Source organism: Marmota flaviventris, chromosome 3, assembly GCF_047511675.1.
Source record: "Marmota flaviventris isolate mMarFla1 chromosome 3, mMarFla1.hap1, whole genome shotgun sequence".
NCBI classification, from domain to species: Eukaryota; Metazoa; Chordata; class Mammalia; order Rodentia; family Sciuridae; genus Marmota; species Marmota flaviventris.
Window position 1 is genome coordinate 19,466,692 of NC_092500.1, and position 16,804 is coordinate 19,483,495.

Below are 16,804 nucleotides of genomic sequence, written 5' to 3' on the forward strand. Positions count from 1 at the left end.
CCATTCCCAATCTATCTCCTTATGTAAATGCAAATATTCCAAAATTTTAAAAAATCTAAAATCTGTAACATTTATGGTCCCAAGAATTTTAGATAAGGACTGTTCAACCTGTACTATTGTTCTTATGACCTTTTGTTTGTGATACTCTGGAACCATTTTATGTACCTGCTCTTTTACAACATGGTGCCCTTTCTTTTGGTTTTATTTCATCAGTAGAGGGGATCAACCAACTCTGGAATTGACTTTAGTTTTAGAAAACCACAGGACATATTAAGACCTAGTGGCCTTGAATTGTCAAATCACTGAAAGGTGCTAATTTGTTTTTCAGTTGGTGTTGGCAGAAATGTTTTTCCCCTAAAGGGTTCTTACTTGCTTTAAGATTAAATTATTTCAAAATTAAAAATAGGTTAGATCTTCTGAATTTTTGAGCCCTTTAAAATTGTTGTGGACCTAATATGGGAAAGCCTTTACCATCCTTGGGGATTTGTACATTCTCTTTGACCTCTGTACTGGTGACAGTTTGGGCCTGATACAGCTGTCATGTAACAGACTGTCTCGTGCATTATAGATGTTCAGCAGCATCCTATCTCTGTTCTCTAGTTGCCAGTAGCACTTCCACTCCTAGTTTTGACAACCAGAAATGTCTTTAGATATTGCCAAAGGTTTCCTTGGAGGCAGAATTGCCCCTGATTGAAACTATCCCGGAAATAGTATTTGCAGATACACAGTTGTTTAGACTGGTTAGTACAGCCTTCCTTTTAGGCATTTACATATGACCAGTTTGATATAACTTTGAAAAGAAATGATTTTTGCAAAATTTGGGAAAAGAAATCATTTTTAAGTAAGGTCTACCTTAACACATGACTATTTTGTGTGCCTTAAGGGGTGAGGTCTCTTCTGCACTCATTACTTTTGGTTGACTTTAAAAACATGCATTCATACTCTATTTTTGTTGGCTGTTATTATTTTTTAAGCCAAAATATAAATGTGAGATACTATGTTGAGAACAGTGGAACTATTTAATTAGAATAACTTCACAAAAACCAGTATTTTTATTTTTCCATGTTTGTACATATATGACATTAATAAACACCAGTCTTGCTTTGATAGTTAGTCATCACTTAAATAACCGAAAAGTGAAGATTTCTTACATTTTTTAAATCCTTATATTTCATGACTTGGTCAGTATAATCCTGAATTTAAGTTTGTGAAAGAATACCTCTCTGATTCTTTTCTCTTCCCTGTCCTATTTCATACAGTAAACCCAATGTAAAGTGTTAGATTTGGTTCCCGTATACCCACACACATATATAGATAGTATCTGGAAGTTGTCCGTGAGCGGTCAAGTCCTTGGCATCTGGTTTCCATGTATTACCTAGCCCCTTAATTTTGGTTTCTCACCCCTTAATTTTGGTCTCCATTATTTATCTTTAGACGTATACCAGGATTCAGCATTTTTCTTGGAACTATTATTCCTCTTGTTGCAAAGAAATGATTTTTGCAAAATTTATAAAAAGAAATGCAGTAATTCTTCTTGCTGCTATTATGGGTTGCCCAGGTCCTGTCCTGGACCATCATTTTGTTCTACCTCTCTCAATCTTTCCTCACTTCTTCCTGGCTTACCTCTTCCTGGATTTATCTAAAGTGAATCTAGGAAGATGCCTATACCTGGAATCCTACACTATGATCCTTACATTTGGACTTAAGGTGTGCCCATCCTGCTGCTCTAGATGATGTAACAGTAGTAAACATTCCCAAATCTCATTGGCTCAAACATAACAGCTCATTTTGCAGTCCTGCTACCTCTCCTTAAGAGTCTGCAGTGGGGGGTGTGGAGGTTGTTTTCTGTGAGAAACTTATAATTTAATTTAAAGAATTTAGATAAGTGTAAAATTCAAAGTAAGAAGCTATCTATGGAGGCAGTTGCCCACAATTGACCAGGCATAGGACTCCAGCCTCTGGCACCAAGTACAACTCTTCTGCCTCACCCACCTCCTGTCCCTTCTCTGTGGGATTGGACTGCCACCTTGTGGTGGCAGAGGAACCCTTTCACCATTCACAACTTGCTTAATTGCAGTGGCAGAAAATCTTTCTCTCACATATCAATATTCCCTTATACGCCTTACTCTTCATCTCCCATCCTCTTTTGTACAGTTACCATGGGAAGTTTTGATCTTTTAATGTATATGTTATTAGAAATCAGTCCTTGGTATATATATGCTTTCTGGTTGCCACGAGCTGAGCTACTTTCCTCTTTTCCTCTGACACACCCTTCTGTCATGATGTTCTGACTCACCACAAGCCCCTACAATGGAGTTGGCCAAGCGCAAACTAACCTCTGAAAATGTGAGCTTAGAATAAAACTTTTATTCTTCTAAAAAAAAAAAAGAAAAGAAAAGACATCAGCCCTCGGCAAGGTGGCTAATGTAAGAATAGTTATAGCAATGTATCTTTTATCAAAGAAAAAAATGAATATAAGCTGTGAAATCAAACAAGATGTAATTTAATACTAGTGTTATGGCAAGATTGCTGTAAATCACCAAGTCGATCTTAAAGCAGGAAATGGAAACTTTTTTTTACCAGCAGGGGGTCCAGATCCACTAGCTGGCAAGCCATGGGGCAGGCTACTAGTCTACACCCTTTGACTCCCTCCTGGGGTTTGAGTCTACCTTTATAGTGCAAAACCACATTAATCATAAGTGGCTGTTGCTGTGATTCAAAACCATAAACAAACATGAGATCTAAAATAAGAAGAAGGGGATGTGGGTCAAAATGACCCTAGTTGAATATAAGTTAAAGAATGGTTACTAAAGTCTAGTGACAGTGTACATTGTCCAAGAAAAATGGGATCCCAAGAAAGAACAATTTTACATTGTATAAGAATTGCCATTTTGTGTTGGCAAACATGCTATGCTAAGCAACTGTTGATGGGTCCAGAGGTGGGTTGTTCCATGGGAGAAGCATTTCTTATATGACATGGCGTCCCAGGGCAAAATGGAGAATATTTTATGGGACATGTAGCCTGGCCCATAACACTAGGAATTCCTGAATCTTCTGTTAGAACCCATAGATGTTAGAATTCTATTCTGACATCCCTTTCACAATTTCTGAAATTTTCTTTTCCTCTAGTGTGAGGAGTAAAAAAGTTATTTTTTTCCTTTCTTTTTCAAAAAACTTTCTTCATACCTTACTGGCTAGTACTGGAATAGGAGTGTATTTTGTTTTGTTTTCTTTGTCTTAATGGAATCCCCAACCTTTCAGTTGTAGTTACGTAGTTACATGATGACCTGGGAGTCTGTCTGCAGCAGAGGACAGTGAGTGTTACATAAGATTTAATAGAGGTGTGGCTCCTGCTTCCCTTTCCAGCCAGGTTTTGCAATTTCTTCCCTCTGACCTGCTTAGAGATCACCTAAACTACCTAGTATAGTGAGAGGAGCCATGATCATGTCCTTTGGTATGAGAATGACCAGGTTCTATTCCTAGAGCACAGCCTCTCCAGCAGCTCTTCCCTGCCCCAACCAGCCTGCTAGATGCCTGCTTCTTGTCATGGTCCCTGTAGAGCCCACCCGTGCGATGCTAAGTGTCTGATAGCATGTGTTGCTAGTGTTGAGTAGTCGTCCTCCATGCCAGTGTGTCTCACAGACCAGCCTGTGACATGAGCAGAAGCCTAAGTAAGTGATGCACTCCACTCTAGGAGCCGAGTTTGACCCCTCAGGTCTGGCACTTGCTAAGCATACAGTGAGTGCCCAGCCGGTGGTAGAAACTGAAGTGAAAATGTTGTCATTGAGTTAAAATGTAAGTGTGTTAGGCAGTAGTTTCACTGATTTTTTTTTTAAACTTTAATGTCGTTGCAACTTTGGCATCTCTTTTATATACAGCTTCTGAAAAAGTGGTTCTCCCTGATAAGCCAGTGCCTAGGTGGAAAAACCAATGCCACCGTGAACCAGCGTTCAACAGTCAATGGCATTGGATCTGGTCCGAAGTCAGGGATCAAGGTGGATGCACTGTTACCCCTTGGAAATATATTAGTGTCAGATCCTTTTCTAGATTTTAAATTCATCTTAATGTTAAAAATCTACAAATTTTAGAATGTGAAATTTCAGAATAACTTTCCAAAATAAAAGCAATTTAGATAGAAAATATTAGGATAAAGGTATTTTCCCAATTAATTTAAAATTAATTTGGAGTATTGTTACTGTATTGAGACTAGAATAGTGATTATTTTCACTGCCGGGAGCCCTCTGAAGTGCCATGGAAGAAGGAGCAGGGAGGCTTGCAGGGCAGTTCCCAAGCAGGCTAATATTCTCCCTTTGTGGCTTGCCTCCCAATTCCCACACCCTACACTGAGGCAGGGTGAGGACAGCAATGACAGCAGTGAAAGCTGAATTCTATGAGTGTTTAATCTATGCCAGGAACCGTCAGGGTGAAAAAGGTAATCAGACAGGAAGGCAGTACTTACGTGTGCTCGAGTGCACATCTACTCCTGCACGATTGGTAGTTCAAGTTAGCAGCCTGCAATATAAAAAGGGAGAAAGACATGGAATTCTAACTGCAGCCTCTGGTTTTTTGGTCTCCATAAATTCAGGAAACTGTTCAGAACATGCTAAGTATACTCACATAGCATATATAGAATTCAGAATGAGCCCATAATGATTTGTGTTTGCTTCTATTTTATAAATTAAGAAAGAACTGATGTCAGAAGAGCTAGTTTAGCCAAAGGATTTTGTTGACCTAGATTAATGGTTTTCACCCTTCTCCCTGTTTTCTTATCTGAAATCCTCTTTTTGTAGGAAATTCTATGACACAGAATCAGAACATAAAGCAGATAAAGGGTGGGATGGACTCTGAAGTGGGTGGAGAAGCCTGTTTATAAAACTAGCTGATGTTTACAGTATTCCCTCTTAGATTTGTGATTGTTCCACAAGCTTGGCCCCAAAAGATAGTTTTTCTACAGAAGCACTACAGGCAGCCCTGCCAAAGATTACAGGGGAAGATTAAGGGGGTTTCCTCCTTGAGGTTCAATTTTCTTGTGTGTATCTCTTCTTCTTTTTTTTTTTTTTTTTAAATAGTTGCAGTTGTATTCAGAGGCTAGTGTGGCCCTTCTAAAACTGAATAATCCCAAGGGTTTCCAAGAACTAAATAAGCAAACTAAGAAGAATATGACCATCGATGGGAAAGAACTGACCATAAGTCCTGCATATTTATTATGGGATCTGAGTGCCATCAGCCAGGTAAGGAAGGCAAAGATACTTTTACAACTCAAATAAAGGGTTTCTATTAGAAGGAAGAGAACTTACAGAGAAGTGAGTTGATTGGAACTTTTCTAATTTTCCAGTCCCTGCCATTGATTTAAGATTAATTGAAGTGACCTAGAATTATATCCACAAACCTTTTTATAAAGTGTGATAAAGAAATGTTATATCTTCAAGTTTTGTTTTTATTTTCATTTTTTTTTTGTTAATATTACTGAGTATTTTACATTTTTTGTAATATCCTAAATTAGGATTCTGTAACAGTTTGGATATGAGGTGTCCCCAGAAAGTTCATGTTGGTCAGTGCAGGGTTGTTCAGAGGATAAATGATAAGATTATGGGCTATAAGCTAATCAGTGAATTAATCCATTTGTTGGATTAATGATTTGGAAGGACTGCTATACTAGGAAGTAACTATAAGCAGGTGGGGGTAGCTGGAGAAATAGGTCTCTGAGGACATGCCTTGGGAACTATATCTTGTCCCCTGGCCCCTCTTCTTTCTCTGTTTTCTGGCTGTCGTGAGTTGAACAGCTTTCTTCCCCTATACCCTCTGCCTTGATGCTCTGCCTCACTTCAGGCCTGGAGCTATGGAGTTGGCAACTGTGTACTAAGCCTCTGAAACCTTAGTCAAAATAAACTTTTCTTTCTCTAAGTTGTTCTTATCAGGGATTTTTGTTTCCATGACAAAAAGATGACAGACACTGATTCTTTTTTTTTTTTTTTTTCCATACTTGGGATTAAACCCAGGGGCTTAACCACTGAGTCATATCCCCAGCCACATCCCCAACCCTTTTTTATATTTTATTTATAGATAAGGTCTCACTAAATTGCTTAGGGCCTCGATAAGTTGCTGAGGTTGGCTTTGAACTTGCAATCCCCTTGCTTCAGCCTCCCAAGTCACTTGGTATTTCAGGCAAATGCCATTACGCCCAGCCACAGATTCTGTCTTTGAAAGTCATCTAGAGCACCCTGAATTCAGAGGGCAGAGACAAGGAGGAGGAGGAGGTGTGATTTAAGGGGTACTTCACACCTTTATGTGTTCTTTGTTTCTCTCAGTCCAAGCAGGATGAGGATGTTTCTGCCAGCCGATTTGAAGATAATGAAGAGCTGAGGTACTCGTTGCGGTCCATCGAGAGGCATGCACCGTGGGTTCGGAATATTTTCATTGTCACCAATGGGCAGATTCCATCCTGGCTGAACCTTGACAATCCTCGAGTGAAAATAGTGACACACCAGGTACAGGACTTTCCCGTTCTCTTCTTGTAATGTGGTGTAGGAATCTCAGAGTCTCATTCCTTCTACTCCTCTTGCCTTCATGTCCACCTTTTAAACTCTGTTTTCTTCCCTTCCTTTCCATCAGCCAGTCCAAACCAGAACAATTCAAATTCACCCTTTCTCTCCTGTTTTATTTTTATTTTTTTCCTTTTTTGTTGTTTGGTTTTTTTGTTAAAAGGATGTTTTTCGAAATTTGAGCCACTTGCCTACCTTTAGTTCACCTGCTATTGAAAGTCACATTCATCGCATCGAAGGACTGTCTCAGAAATTTATTTACCTAAATGATGACGTCATGTTTGGGAAGGATGTCTGGCCAGATGATTTCTATAGTCACTCCAAGGGTCAAAAGGTGAGTGCCTAAGAGGAGGGAATGCCAAGGCTGGAAGTCACCGTGTGTATTTCTATACTCAAATATAAACAAATAAGTATGCAAACGAGTCAACAATTGAGTAAAATAGCTACTATAGGAAATTTGCTTCCCTGCATGCTGGGATACCCAGGACCCATTCTTCCCCTGGCCATAGGAAATAAAATTGTAATTAGTGTCAGCAAAAGGAAAGTTAGGTGCCTGGCTCCAACAGTCTCAGAGACTGAGACAGGACGATTGCATGTTTAAAGCCAGCCTCAGCAACTTAGTGAGGCACTAAGAACTTAGTAAGACCCTGTCTTAAAATAAAAAAAAATATAAAGGGCTGGGGATGTGGCTTAGTAGTTAAGCATTCCTGGGATCAATTCCCAGTACCCAAAAAACAACAATAAGAAAAAACAGAAAAGTAAAAAAAGGAAAGTTAGCTCAAATTAGCACTCCAGATGTGGATGAATTTTTTTTTTTGAGGCAGCCTGTTTCCATCTGGCTTTGCTGAGAGGTGGGATGGAGAGGTGAAGTGAGAGCACAGACAGAGGGGCCAACTGTTTAGGACCACACTGGACAGTAACTTGGCTAAGGGAAGTTTTCCATCTGCCTGGTAGGGAAAATACAAACACCCCCATAGCATTGTTAGAAGGATGTAGTGATAATTTAGAGACTTATCACTCTAGGCTTGAGTTATAAAACTTATGTTTTAGTCAGTTTTTTTTCATCACTGCCACCAAAAGATCTGACAAGAACAATTAGAGGAGAGAAGGCTTATTCATCTCATTGTTTCAGAGGTCTCAATCCACAGACAGCCACCTCTGGACCCAGGTTGAAGTAAAACATCATAGCGAAAGAGTGGTAGAGCAGAGCAGCTCAGGACATGGCAACAAGGGAGCAGAGTGAGAGACCTCTGCTCACCAGGGACAAAATATAAACACCAAAGGCACACCCCAGTGATCCACCTTCTCTAGTCACAGCCTACCTGCCTACAGTCACCACTCCGTTAATCTATATTAGTGGCTTAATCCACCAATTAGGTTACAACTCTCCTAAACCAGTCATTTCACCCCTAAACTTTCTCACATTGTCTCACACATGAGCTTTTGGGGGACACCTCATTTCCAAACCACAACACTCTGCAACTCTAAATGCTAATAGCAAAAAGTTACTTTGTTGATGTTTATGCCTCTCACCTGCTCCTTCTCCTGTGCCTCCCACCTGCTCCTTCTCCTATGTCCCTGTCCACGTGCCTCATCTGCATTAAATTGTAGGGATCCAAATTTGAGTTTGTATATTAATGGGGACAAGTACAAAATCAGTGACTGTGTGCAGAGCTTTTGATGCTGACAGGCATGTCTGTGCTGAGGAACATGAGCACAGGAGGTTTAAATCAGTTGGAATGGGGGACAGCTCCCATCTGAATGGACATGTATTTTGAAGAATAAGTAAGTGTTAGTTTAGGTGAAGAAAGACATCCCAAATGGATGGAATGTACAAAGTTGCAGAAACTTTAAAGTGGGAGTATATTTTTAAAATGGTTTTAATTTTAAAAATAACCATATACCTTATCACTCATTTTGGGAGCTCAGAGTGCTGTGCTGGTTCATTTGTCACATGGCCTTATACATGGAGGTAAAAGATACTGAGAATCTATCTATTCCTTCTCTGCTCATTGAGACTAAATTATCCTTAAATACACTTAGGAGTTACTGATGGCTGTCACAGAGAAACAGTTGATTCTTGTCACACTTCCCACCTATTGTGGCATATTTTTGTACTCAAAATTAAGTCTGACATGATGCTATTTTATTTCAAAGTAGATTACAGAAGCATGGTGTGAGAAACTAGTCTGTGTGTTGAGCCCTGGTCTGCTTTTTTTGAGTAATGGAAAGGAGTGAATGTGCTCAGCACCAACACCACAGCAGGGTGCTCTGGGACAGGCCAGCTGAATACTAGCATGAAGTGGACAGTTAGGCATTGGAAAATTCAGCCTTTTGAGAGGATAGATTAAAAAAAAAGGAATTTTAATTCAAAGTAAAAAGTGTCATAAATCACTTATTTTCTGTTTGGTTTTGTCATAGGTTTATTTGACATGGCCTGTGCCAAACTGTGCCGAGGGCTGCCCAGGTTCCTGGATTAAAGATGGCTATTGTGACAAGGCTTGTAATAATTCAGCCTGTGACTGGGATGGTGGTGATTGTACTGGTAAGGATGTGTTAAAATGTGATTATTTTTCATGTTTACAGAAGTATTTTCATTCTAATCAAATTGAAGATATGCTATAGACTTAAACCATATATTTGAAATAGTCAGTGATCCCTAGACCAGGGATTGAACCCAGAGGCGCTTAACCACTAAGCCCCATCCCCTGCCCTTTTTATTTATTTTTTTGTTTTGTTTTGAAGTAGGGTCTTGGTAAGTTGCTTAATGACTCACTAAGTTGCTGAGGCTAGCTTTGAACTTGGGATCCTCCTGCCTTAGCCTCCTGAGTCACTGGGATTATAGGTGTGTGCCACCATGTCCGGTGGTGATCCATAGACTCACAATCTCATGTGGCCTAGTTTATTCCTATTATCCATTATTGAGGGCACTTTCCAATATTTATCCTGCACTTGAAAATGCCTTTTCTTATTACTTAAAATATGAAAACCTAGAGTACTATAAACCCAAGAACAAAATAATTCTGAGTCATCTCATGGGAATTCATGATTAGGAGCTTTTACCAACAGATTGCAACAGGTCTAGAATAATTGAAGAGATGCCACTTTTCTTCCCTTCTCATATACTCATATTTGGACTTGTTGATAATAGCAGTTTTTAAAATTTATTTACCACCTTACAATAAAGTGTTAAATTTATAGAACATTATTCATTATCTACTTGAATTTCTTGGTCAACTAAGAAAAAGTGTGTTTGTGTACAGATACGATCATCTCCGTGTTCCTTATGGGGGAACACATTTGGAAATTTGTTGACTATTTGAGGAAACAAAGCTTCAAGTTGTGTTTCAGTCGGATCTGTCAAGCATACTTTAAAAAAAATTTTTTTTAATTTGTTTTAATGTTAGAGTCAGGCATACTTTTGAAAACCCAAAGCAACTCTATAGGGAGAGAACACAAATGTTCAAAGTAGATGTGTGCTGGCCATAGGCCTCTGTCCCTAGTAGAACATTAACATTCAGTAGAAGAGGTCATTATTCATGCTCAGACATGTTCTTGTGCAGTTTTGATAGTCATGGCTTTTGAAATAATCTCTTCCTTTTCTCCTTGTCTACACACGTGCACACACACATGCATGCACGCACACATGAGTCCTATAGCACTGTCAAGTGATGCTCCCTGTTCAGTTGTATTTTTTTTTTTTTTAAAGATACATTGTGATGGCAAAACTAGACTGGTTGTGAAATGAAATTATAAAAATGTTATGGTAAGAAACCAATGCCTAGGGAAGGAGGGGTCAGTTCCCCTTTCTTCTCCCAGCCTTTCTCCAGGAAGCCTAATTAACCCTGGGTCCCTACCTTTTGGATTGTAAATAACTGCCCTAGGAGTCTGACTGCTCCTTCTTCAAATGTAACAGATGCCTGTGATGTCAGAGACCTAGCACAAGGCCTTCAGTTTTAAAAAGAGGGAAAAAAAGGAAAAAGCCCCAATAATAGGATGGGTCTAAGATGACAGCAAATAACTTATCATTGTTGTGAGAAACCATGGATCAGGGCTCAGAATTTGGAGTTTTGTTTTCCTCTGGGCCCAATGGCATAAAACAAAGTTTGGAGTTCTCCTCTCTGAATGCTGCTTGCTCCTTCTCGACCAATCTGTTTTGCGCAACAATGTGAAATCTACTCAAGAATCTGGTGAAATTTTCTGACTACAATTCATGCATCAGTGTTGCAAACACTAGTAAGAAATAATTATCTCCTTTCAAAATTGAAAGCCTACCAAGATTCTGTCTTCCTCCCTCCCTCTATAGGTAACAATGGAGGGAGTCGCTATGTTGCAGGAGGCGGAGGTACTGGGAGCATTGGTGTTGGACAGCCCTGGCAGTTTGGTGGAGGAATAAACAGCGTCTCTTACTGTAATCAAGGATGTGCAAATTCCTGGCTCGCTGATAAGTTCTGTGACCAAGCCTGCAACGTCTTGTCTTGTGGCTTTGATGCTGGTGACTGTGGGCAAGGTATGTTTATTGCCATAATGACATACTAAAAGTAAAAGGGTAAATCATGAAAAGTATACGGGCTTTTGGGTGGTTATTATTATTTTAAGTAATTAATTTCTGTGTTTCCTTTTCCGGTTTTGCATCTAAATTTTAAGCTAACTTAAAGAGAAGGACAGAGATCTTTAGAAAACAGTTGACATTTAAGATTATCTTTTCTTTTACAATACATTCTTTTAACATGCTGCATGCTTAATTTGGAAACAATAAGAGCAGGTCAATAATTCATTAAATAAAGATAGTTTGAATATTCGTAATAGCTTATTAATGAAAGTCATCATTTTGTCAGAAAGCTTTTTTTTCTTCCTTCAAGTATAGAAGGAGAGATGGAAATTGGCATTTGGAATTTATTGTTAAGAATAAGAACTGTTGGGGCTGGGGATGTGGCTCAAGTGGTAGTGCGCTCGCCTGGCAGGCATGCAGTCCGGGTTCGATCCTCAGCACCTCATACAAACAAAGATGTTGTGTCTGCCGAAAAATAAAAAATAAAAAAAAAAAAGAATAAGAACTGTGCCAAATCTCTAAGATGAGTCAGGGTCAGCATTCCATGTAAATAACTGTGATTGTCTCAGTAAAATGAGCTGCATACCAGTAGCTATTAAATTAGAATTTCTGATCACTCTTAGAAACTCAAACCCAAAAAATGAAAGGAAGAGGAGTAAAATGGTGCTTAGTTTTTCTTTAACAAAATCTTGTTTGTGCTTTTTCCTCTAGATCATTTTCATGAATTATATAAAGTAACTCTTCTTCCAAACCAGACTCACTATATTATTCCGAAAGGTGAACGCCTGCCTTATTTCAGCTTTGCAGAAATAGCCAAAAGAGGAGTTGAAGGTGCCTATAGTGACAACCCCATAATTCGACATGCTTCTATTGCCAATAAGTGGAAAACCATCCACCTCATAATGCACGGTGGAATGAATGCAACTACAATACATTTTAACATCACATTTCAAAACACAAATGATGAAGAGTTCAAAATCCAGCTAACAGTAGATGTGGATACAAGGGAGGGACCCAAGGTGAATGCTACAACCCAGAAGTCTTATGAAAATTTGGATAGCCCCATAACACTTCTTCCAGAGGCAGAAATCCTTTTTGAGGATATTCCTGAAGAAAAACGCTTCCCAAAGGTCAAGAGACATGATGTTAACACAACAGGAAGATTCCAAGAGGAGGTGAAAGTTCCCTTGGTAAATATTTCACTCCTCCCCAAAGAGGCCCAATTGAGTCTCAGCAACTTGGACTTGCAGCTGGAACAAGGAGACATCACTTTGAAAGGATACAATTTGTCCAAAATAGCCTTGATGAGATCATTTCTGGTGAACTTACAGGATGATAAAGTAAAAAATCAAGCTACTATGACAGATGAAATAAATGACAGTTTGGAGTTCCCAACAAAAAAACTGGCTCATGAAAGCCTAGGAAGATTACACAGGTCGACTTTTCCATCAGGGACAGTAAAAGTGAACTACCAGGGTCAGAATCCACCACTGCTCTTAGAGACCAAAGCAAGATTTAAATTGGAAACTCAGACCCAAAATGGGAATGTGTCTAAAGGAAAGCTTTCATCTCTGATTATTCCACCGGAAATTAATGTGACAAAAGAAAAGGAAATCACAGGGAAAGAAGAAGAGCAAAACAGAATGGAAGAAGATGCTAAAGATCACCTAGATGCTAATGAGGTTTTACCTAGAAGAAAGCTGCAGCATTTCATAGGAACTCATCTGGGCTTTTTGCCTTGGGAGAAAAAAAAGTATTTCCAAGATCTTCTTGATGTAAGTTAGATCCAGCATTATTCTTCATCTTTCTCAGGAAGAATAAATAACTTTGTAAGTGATAATATAATAATAGCTACACTTATTTAACACTTCCCTGTGCATCCACTAAGCTAAGTGCTTTTCTTACATGATTTCATTTAATTTTCCCAGAAACTGTTATTTTATAAAACTGCCATATAAGGGGATTTATTATTGTTACTCCCATTTTACAGTTTTGGAAACAGCAATAGTATGAGTAAGGAATTTAGCAAGAAACATACCCTGAGGAAGTAGAACAGAGTGGCATCTTATCTTTACTTAGCATGGCAGAGCTGATGTTTTTCTAGTTTTACTGAAAGAAAAAACTTGAGTTTCAGATAAGTTCCTTAGCTTTGCCAATATCACAGCAGGAAGTCAGTGTGAGCCAAAACAAAAAGTTGGAGTGTTCTTCCCTTGTGCCATAGCTTCTGGCTGTAGCATCATTTATTCATCTCCCAGGTGCCATCCCAATGCTCAGTGCTGGGGAATACAAGGCGAGTAGTACATAGTTGCTACCTATGGAAACTTGGAGAGCAGTAGGAATGACAGATTTGTGAGCAGACAGTTGCAGCAATGAGATAAAGTATCTCAGTTGAGATCCAGGTAAGGAGTCTAAAGGAGAGCTTAGCTCTGCCTAAGGTATGGGGGGCAGCATCCAGGAGGAGTACCCCCTCCCCCACCAGGAGTTGACAGACCAGGAGAAGTCACATGATCCAGTATGGGAAGGAAAGAGGCAAAGCCACAAGTGCCTGATGAAGGGGGAACTTGTGTCTCATTCTCTCAGTGTTTTCAGGAAGTATCTTATTTTCCGTTAGGCATTTACTGATCATTGACTTAAGGGCTGCCTAGTTCTTGCCTATGTTTAGTTTTCACACTTTTCTCTCTTTCCTTTTTTAAAAATAAAAAATAAAAGATTTATAAAAGCACTACTATAGGCTAGTGATAAAAATTGCAAGCAGTGCAAAAATATAACATTAAAAAGGATAGAGAGTGCTCTTTCCTCAATCTGTGCCCTTGAGACAGCTATTCTTCATAGTTTGATGGGTACTCTTCTAAGGTTTTTCTGTAGGTATGCAAACATACAAGCTATATTGTTTCTGTTTTGCAGTAGTGAAATTACACTGTAAATACAGTTCCCTAGAGTTGCCTTTTGATTGAATAGTATGCCGGCAAACTATGCCTGTCACTGCCATTGTTTGTTTTAATGGCTGTAAATTATTTCCAACGTTTTGCAATGAATATACTTGTACATGTATATCTTACACTTAGCAATTCAACCTACAGAAATAAAAATTTACTAATGTAGGTAGAATTGCTAGGTTAATGTATCTGTTTTCTTATAAACTTTAAATATATCCCAAAATATTGCACCACTTCACACTGGAACAAGCAGCATACTGGAGTATTTGTTGCTCCACAGGCTAACCAACACCAGGTATTGTCAATTTCTTTACTGGATTTTTTTCAGTCTGGGAGGCAAAAATATTTCCTCTTCTGTAATGTGTCTTTGAATTCCTTGCCAATTTTCTTTGCCCATTTAATTCTGCCTCTTACTGGGTTTGATTTTATAATCTTAAACATTGTTGTATGTGAAAGCAAATTTGTTTCTAATCCTTATGTTTAAAACTCAGTTATTTGATACTTTGAGATCACCAGCACAAAATAGCTTGATATTGAAAGTATTGCCAAATTTATATGTAAATAAATTTTCTAAATGTTGCATGAATTGGCTTCAAAATCGTATGATCAATGACTAGTCCTTCAGGAACACCCTGTAAACAGACCTCTCACACAACTGTTATTCTCAAGCCAATGTTGGGAATTTCAGTGCCTTTATCACTTGGTAAGAAGGTACACTTAGCACTGAGTATAACCCTGAGTTATATGGAATTCTCCTTCAGGAAGAAGAGTCATTGAAGACACAGTTGGCATACTTTACTGATAGCAAACATACTGGGAGGCAACTAAAAGATACATTTGCAGATTCACTCCGATATGTAAATAAAATTTTAAACAGCAAGTTTGGATTCACATCTCGGAAAGTCCCTGCACACATGCCTCACATGATTGACCGAATTGTTATGCAAGAACTGCAGGATATGTAAGTCTTACTTGTGTTTGAGTTATTTGCCTATGTTTAGAGCTAAAGATACTTGAAATTTTCCTGTTCACTGTGCAAAATTTATAGCTCTAATATTGTGTGACTGATATTTTTAAGGATATTATCTAAGAAGAAAGAAAAAGATTCTATGTTCACAGATGTTAGCTACCATATATATTTTTATAATCCAAAGCTCACTATATGTTATATTTGGACAGGTTCCCTGAAGAATTTGACAAGACGTCGTTTCACAAAGTGCGTCATTCGGAGGACATGCAATTTGCCTTCTCTTATTTTTATTATCTCATGAGTGCAGTTCAGCCACTGAATATATCACAAGTCTTTGATGAAGTTGATACAGACCAATCTGGTGTCCTATCTGACAGAGAAATCCGAACACTGGCTACCAGAATTCATGATCTTCCTTTAAGTTTACAGGTCTTGTATTGTTTTAGTCTAAACTTTGTGACATTTTAAATGGAAATTATAATTCTGATAGTCTTTTTTTCTGCTCTGTATTTTGATTTAATTCAAGTAAAAGTAATTCTTAACATTTAATGAGGATTGTGTAATTTATTGGTTTTAGGTGCCAGAATTAAAAACACATTTGAAGTTCATATTTCATGAGATTATTTTCTGTAGGTTTGTATTAGGGATTATCTTCTCCTTATCTGGGGAAGAGCTAGGGAGTGGGTACCTTCTATAAGATTCTTGTGACAAATTCATTTAGGGCCTTTATGCATAGATGACCCATGATCTCAACCAGACTCCTCCATTAGGGCATCCTGTAGCCCAGGAGTAGGAGACTTACTAATGGAGAGTTATAAGGCATCTCCTGTCATGACCCCTGTACCATCTTGTATAAATGTGTGTCTTAGGCCAATATGTTCCACCTGGAGATGAGGATGAAATATTTTTTCTTGCATTCTCATTCTGCTCTTTCTTAGCTTGTCTTTATGCCTAAGAATTAGATTTAAACTGCCTTGTAAGGATAGTATTTAGGTCATTTTTTATAGAGACTTTTACATGACTTTTGTTTTTTAAATCCTAATCTTATAATGTATATAACAAGTTTATATTTTTATTTTGCTTTTTTAGGATTTGACAGGTCTTGAACACATGTTAATAAATTGCTCAAAAACACTACCTGCTAATGTCACTCAGCTAAACCATATTCCCCCAACTCAGGAAGCATACTATGACCCCAATCTGGTAAGTGGCCTGGGTTTCTCTTATGTACACTTATATCAGGTGTTATTTACAACATTTTTGTAAAGCACATCAAGAAATAGAGGCAGGCTCTGTTTTCTTAAGTATCTGGAACAAAGTAGTAGTGCATATAATCCAGAATTATTTATATCTTGCTTTGGAATCTTTCCTTCCCCATGAGGATTTAAGCTGATATATTCAGATCAGTTGCATATATTCCATAAACAGAAGTCCTCGACACCAAGGATGGCAGCATGTAGCCTGAGAGCATTCTCATTGGCCAGGGAGAACAATCCAGGGGTTAAACATCAGCCAAAAAAATAGCAATTGGATGGACCAGTGCTGGCACTTTCTCAGTCTTGACCAGTGAATGGTTTGCCCATACACACTGGAAGGCCACCTGGTTGAAGTAATTGGAGGACTATTGATTGTAAGACACACTTCAGAGAAGTTAAAAAAGGGGAAAAAAAATGTGCATCTTAGAATTGATGAAAGGGAATAATACAGACATTGACAAATTGTTTATAATTAATTTTTACTAATATATGGAAAAATGCTTACAATATAAAATTCGGTGGAGAAAGTGCTTAGTATCATATGCACG

At 38.4% G+C, this 16,804-nt stretch overlaps 1 protein-coding gene across 5 annotated transcripts in view; it reads left to right on the plus strand.

Annotated features, from left to right (window-relative positions):
- Positions 1-16,804, plus strand: part of Gnptab (N-acetylglucosamine-1-phosphate transferase subunits alpha and beta) — an 85,787-nt gene that overhangs the window by 54,455 nt on the left and 14,528 nt on the right. For all 5 annotated transcript variants that reach the window (XM_071609591.1, XM_027946334.2, XM_071609592.1 and 2 more), the window contains 9 exons: positions 5,070-5,231; positions 6,309-6,488; positions 6,706-6,876; positions 8,964-9,087; positions 10,849-11,052; positions 11,806-12,869; positions 14,792-14,991; positions 15,210-15,429; positions 16,090-16,203. In XM_071609591.1, the coding sequence (XP_071465692.1) occupies positions 5,070-5,231; positions 6,309-6,488; positions 6,706-6,876; positions 8,964-9,087; positions 10,849-11,052; positions 11,806-12,869; positions 14,792-14,991; positions 15,210-15,429; positions 16,090-16,203 (2,439 nt within the window). The remainder of the gene's footprint in view (positions 1-5,069; positions 5,232-6,308; positions 6,489-6,705; positions 6,877-8,963; positions 9,088-10,848; positions 11,053-11,805; positions 12,870-14,791; positions 14,992-15,209; positions 15,430-16,089; positions 16,204-16,804) is intronic.